Source organism: Acyrthosiphon pisum, chromosome A1, assembly GCF_005508785.2.
Source record: "Acyrthosiphon pisum isolate AL4f chromosome A1, pea_aphid_22Mar2018_4r6ur, whole genome shotgun sequence".
Classification (NCBI taxonomy): Eukaryota; Metazoa; Arthropoda; class Insecta; order Hemiptera; family Aphididae; genus Acyrthosiphon; species Acyrthosiphon pisum.
Genome location: NC_042494.1, coordinates 50,665,273 through 50,671,700, shown reverse-complemented (window position 1 = coordinate 50,671,700; position 6,428 = coordinate 50,665,273). Strand labels below are relative to the sequence as shown.

General features: G+C 27.0%; 1 protein-coding gene across 1 annotated transcript in view; it reads left to right on the top strand.

Moving 5' to 3' along the window:
* The window catches only part of LOC100166670 (AP-3 complex subunit delta-1), a 12,704-nt gene extending 10,829 nt beyond the window's left edge, over window positions 1-1,875 (top strand). The window contains 1 exon segment of the mRNA XM_029487236.1: window positions 1,298-1,875. Coding sequence (XP_029343096.1) covers window positions 1,298-1,678 — 381 coding nt within the window. The 3' untranslated portion in view covers window positions 1,679-1,875.
* The last annotated feature ends 4,553 nt before the right edge of the window (window positions 1,876-6,428 follow it).

The following is a 6,428-nucleotide window of genomic DNA, read 5'->3' as shown; positions in this document are numbered from 1 at the left end:
TCACAATTTTTATTTATAAGCATTTAAAGTCAAATTTATACGAAATATGTCAAAATTGCGAAAATTTGCAAGTAATTTAGTGGTTGAAAAATCGTAAAAATTTTTTCTTTTATAACTAAGTTTTTAAAATTTGGTACAAGCTTCTCCATAAGTTTTTCTTTAAAAATAATATATCCTAGACTGACAAATCATCTCCGTTCAGAATCGTTTTTCGTATACAATGATATAATATCATTGGATTCAAATTTAATTCCATCCATTACAGTAACCCACTTGTAATCTACTGTACAGCAGAGCGACATCCACGACTTACCCGCCTTTTTTTCTTTATTACTATTTAATACTTTGTTGTTAAAACATTTAATATTTAATATTATACAATTTTAAATTATATTAAATTAAATTATATTACGTGTGTCACTACTGTATTAGACATTAGTACTGAAAAGTTGATTGTATAACTTTATACTTTGCTTAATCAAATTTAACACTTTACGCACAACAAAATTGATATATTACTCGATGTTAAATAACCCATAACCAGAATAAATAAACTGGCTAAATAAAACCCATATTCTTTAAAATGAAGAAAACCTGAAACCACAACCTCTATTTTTATTTGAGGCACCCGAAACCATAACCCGAATAAATCGTTTGGGTGCAAAGCCTTGGTTAGAACAAAACAAAACAATAGAAGACAGTATTTTACATATAAATTACAAGTTATAGTGTGAATGTGACAATGAACTTAGGTCGACGACAGATGTTTTTGGTATATTTAATAACAAAATTAAAGTTGTAGTTGTAGTTCATACTATGAGAATAGATGTAGAACAATGAGTTATGTTCCTTTGGTTTATTTTAAGCCATTTCTGAAATATCAATTTTATAATAGTTATTAGTTGGTTTAAATTTTGGTAATCAGGTACTATTAGTAATGGTACTTTTTATTGTTATAATATTTTCTGTTGGCCACTTTAATTTACCACCTGGTATTGAACATTTTAAGGCACCTGGTAGTAATGTTATTATTTTAATTTTGGAAAGGACCTAAGTTAATGTAATATATTGAACTCCCGGCTTTGTCTTTGCTAATTTTTTGTGTCCTTGAATATGATAAGTTGGCAGCTGTGCGATTATGCAATGTTGAGTACCAATGATTACAATGGTAATGGTGGGTATAAACAACAGGATACAGGGCCAGGGCTTATTTTTCATTTTGGGTCTGACTAATTAAAAATTATGAAAATATAAATTTACAACTGTTTAAGTATTATATATATGTGTGTGTTATTAGATGTTTCAAGAGGACAATATTCACCAAGACAAATTAGACTGGCGATTGGCCGTAGCTGTTTCAGATATGTTCCTTAAAGCTGCTCCATCTGTACCATTAGTTGAGCTACTATGCAATGGTCAACTAGTCTTCAAATCGTCAGTGATTTTGTCAGGAACTAATTTTAACCAAGTTATTAATTGGTTTTCCACTAAACTTCACCTAGTATTAGTGGAACGTGTTGGTGAGACTGCTTCACTTTATGGCTCCACCGCATCTAGTGAACAACTATGTCTATTGGTTAAATCAAATTTAAACAATGTTTCTGTTGAGGCAAAATGTACATCACAAACATTAGTTGATAATTTAATGAATGAAATTAAATCCACTTATAATCTCTAACAAGATAATATACTATTCCAATATTTATTATTTGATCAATTATATTACAAAACGATGACATAAAGCCATATTTAATATGCCAGTCATCAGTTTAGGTTGTTTAATAATGATTTATATAACAAAAAATATGTTTATATTACTCGTTAAAATTACTAGTTTGCCTTTATATTGAATTTAATTTATTTTTACTTAGAATGTATTTATATTTTAAATAATTTAAGAAATAATCAATTACAGATCATATTTATATTTGTATGCAAAACCAAATATGTTTTTATATTTTATTATTCACTGATTAAAATATATCAAATTTCCTACTTAATAGAACTTTGGTCCAATACTTTTTAATGGTAATTTTATTTTTTTTTTTAGATATAAACATTTATTAATTATTAAGAATCATTCAATCATCTATTAATGTGTTAAGTCACCCAAATGTATACAATTGTTTTTATTATAGGCAACATTATATATGATTTATGTCGGTTTGCAATACTACTATTATCACAAAAATCTAAGCATAGTACAATATACCAGATACCGATGTAGGTATTTTTAATAATTCTCATCAGTTATTACAGTATTAAAATGTTTATTAAGAATAATCTTTTTTTATATTTATTTCATACTTGATAATACTTCATACTATTCACTAACAATACTAAACAATTTTAAATAACTATCATTCAATTAACTTTATATTATATTACATATTTACATATGTAAATGTTTGAAATTAAAATTACAAATAGTATTTTAAATTTTAAATGATGCACACCTTGGTTTCTTGATCCTTCTACAAATCAATGGAACATTTAAATGTATTATTCTTTGGTAAAAAAGTAGGTTGCAACTTGTATTAGGTACAATAAATTGTAGATCAAATAAGATATATATGAGATTGTAACCTTGCCTGTTAAAGTATAATAAGTAGTTGCTCACTACGCGTCTACGCCTACCAGCTCCGGTAACCAAACTCGAAGTTACTAACCAATAACCTCTCGTAAGTTGTAACGTTGCCAGGTAAAATATCACGAGTATTCGCTCTCTTTGACAATTTATACCCAGTTCACCGACTCCTAGTTTTTCGACCAAAAAACCTAATTTTTCATGGTTTTTTAAAAGCCCAAATTATATTTATTTTTATAAATTTTATGATTTCCTAATTTTAGATTCTGAGTGGAACGATGAATGTATTGATTTTACAATGAAGTGTATTTTTTTTGTTTGTGTCTGTGTACGCAATAAGTAATCGAAATAATGCTTTGATTTTCAACTTCAGTATCTCGTTCGATGGGAAAGTGAATATTGTTGGTGCATTCAAGTAGTAAAAAATTGAATTCTTAGTAGATTTCTATAGCGCTGGCCGCTGGGAAAAACAAAAATTAATTAAGGAAAAATGGGAATTTTTACACAAAATCGATTTTTCACAAAAACTACTTTAGTTTTTGGTGTAACTGTAAAACAAATGACCGTAGATACATGCAATTTCAACTGGTTGTTTATATTTGCATTTTCTATACACGATAAAATTTTCAAAAAATTTTGATTTATTTCAAACTGTTTAGGGACATTTTCAGTTTCCAATTTTATTAATTTTTTTGTGTATGAATGTCAATAAAACCTTATTTGTTGAGTAAAAATACAGTTTTTTTTATAAGCATTTAAAGTTCAAAAATTGACAAAATATGGAAAAATCATGAAAATTAGCAAATCATTTTGAGATAAGAATTCATAAAAATTTTTCTTTTTAAATGTAAGATTTTAAAATGTAATACAAAATTCCTTATAAGATTATCTACCTTTATCAAAAAAAAATGTCTATAGAAAGTCTAATTAAATTTTTATGAGCGTTTGAAATTCAAATTTGTACTACATTGGATTTCAACTCGATTTCTCATGTAGCAATTTTTTTATTTTGTTGTAATTCAAAAACGAATAACTGTAGATACATTAAAATTTCACTGAATGTTTATTTTATCAATTCTTATACTTGATAAAATTTTCAAAATATTTTGACTTGTTTTGAGCTGTTTCATATACAATGAAACATTGTACTGCTGTTTCACAATTTCATATATTAATTTTTTTTTCTATGAATATCAATAAAGTTTTATCTGTTGGGCCAAAAAGTGTAAAAATTTAATAAAAGGCTCCTGATATATTGTTGCATTAGCAGTTGAAAAATATCAAAAATACATAGACACAATTTTTTTTTATAAGCATCTAGAGATAGAATTTTGACAAAATTCATCAGATTTAAAATTGAATAATTATTTGGTAGTTAAAAATGTATAAAATGCTCAACTTTTATATCTAAGGATTCAAAATTTAAAACAAGATTTCACGTAAGTAGTTAATTCTGTTACCAGAAAATCTAAAAAATACATAAACACAGTTTATTTTTATAGTCATTTTAAGTTCAAATTTTGACGAAATTACATATTTAAAACCTAGAATAACTAGTTTAGTTATTAAAAGATTAATTAGTGATTTGATTAAGATGTTGTATGTACCTAGTCGAGTTTTGATTGGCACATGGCAATGGAAATTTCAGATATCGGATCTTTTTTGGTGGTATTTCGGACATTACCGTATCTGTCGGTTCTGTAGGAACGCAAGGAAAAGTCTTAAGAGGTTTCTCCCGTATCTATATAGTCATATCGTATGCATGATATAATATTTACCTATCATAATCATAATATGCATCATAACTCGTAATCATTACAATTTATTATTGTGTTTTAATTGCACATGTTATTATACTATATACCTGACTACTTTTTATGGAAAATCACTAAACCATTCATAAATAATAATACTAATAATACCTAATAGGTAGATTATCAATTATATTTTATTGGACGGTAATACAAATTTTAACCAATGTTTTATGGAATCAACTATGAAATAAAATCTCAAAATAATAATGGATATAGCCATATAGGTGATAGGTTCATCAGTAGTATGACGAAGGACTTTATTTGAGGCATCAGGCATGTGCCTTAGTTCAAAGGGTGGGGGTGTTCTGGATATTAGGGGCATTACATGTCATATTATAATAAATAATTTATTAAGTAACACAAAGAATAAGCCAATATCTTTCTTAGTTACCATTTATGTAAATACGTTATTACTTAAGTGCCCGCACAGCAAAATGAATTACCATGGTACCTATTTACTATTACTTATATAAATTTATTGTGCCTCATAAGTTACTGAAGTTCGCTACGCCACTCAAGGCCGTATCCAGAAATTGTTTTCCCAGAGGGCTGGGTTCAAAACATGTATATTGTAATTTTATTGAATTTAGGTTTTGATATTTGGTTAAAAAAAAGACATATTGAAGAAATTTCGAGGGGAGGGTCCAGACCTCCTGGACCCCCCCTCAGATATGGCCTTGAGTCGCCACTAGATCCAATCAAATCTGCAATAGTTTTACTTTTCTCAAACTAATACAATAATATTATGATAATTAATTATTGTATAAATTTAAAGTGTGTAGGTATATCTAAATACCTATTGAACTATTTTTAAGATAACTACCTATGTCTTATGAATATTGAATAGATCTAAAGATTTTTTTTAATTTTTACGTTCAATAATATCATGTAAGTAATACTTAATATAACATGTAATAAAATAACTAATAAGTAATAAAATTAATATTCAGGAAATATTTTGTATATATTTTAGAGGAAAAATGAATAATTTTTTAAAGGTTACCTATTTAAAAATTGTATTCTAGAAGTAAATTTTTTTTTTTTAATATGTACTATAATTTTTATTAATTTTATCTACGATTTTGGATGTGTTGACTTTTGATATTTTTTTTATCAAACATTTGGTCTTACCCAAATGATGCGGGCGAGATACTCGTATATCCGCCGCCAGTGTTTGAAAAGAACGTCGTTTATGTACGCTCGTTCATTTAGTGAATGTCACTCGTATTTTTTCAAATAGAACGTGAACGTCACTCATTTTTTTCAAATAGAACGTGAACGTAAATAACGTTTATATATGAATCTGAACGGTTTTTAGAAGTTCAAATTTATTTATTATTAAATAAATATTGATTGATAAATGATAATACTATTATATTATGATTTATAATAATTACGAATTATAAAAATAAAATACATGAAATTGCAGTGGGCAAGCAGTGGCGTAGACAAGGGTGGCATGGGCAGTGACGTATACAAGGGGGTGTTTGGTGGATATGACACCCCCCCCTTGAGCCGTATCATATATTACATTATTATTACATATATATTACAATATACATTATTATTTATTATATAATAAAATAGGAACATAGGTAAATACTAAATCGTAAATGCAATATGAAATATAAAATAATGCACAATACTAATTACATAATATATATACAGGTTAACAATATCGCGATTGCGGCGGTAATTGCGGTATCGCGATATACGTTTTTATAAATTATGTAGATATAATAATTTCGCAACTCCAAAGTATAAGAAGTAATTGTGACGTAGAATTTCATAAGTATTTTGAAGAATTTACAGAGAGATCAAAGAAAATTGATTTTGAAATTGATATTCCTAGAATGGTCAAACGACAAAAGCATCGATCAAACTATCATACAGATAATCCTGAAAAATATTTTAAAATAAGTGTATTCCTTCCATTTCCGGACAATTTAGTGCAACAATTAAATGACCGATTTATAAACCACAAAACTATTATAGCTGGCTTTTATGTTCGCATTTCTAATAAAAAT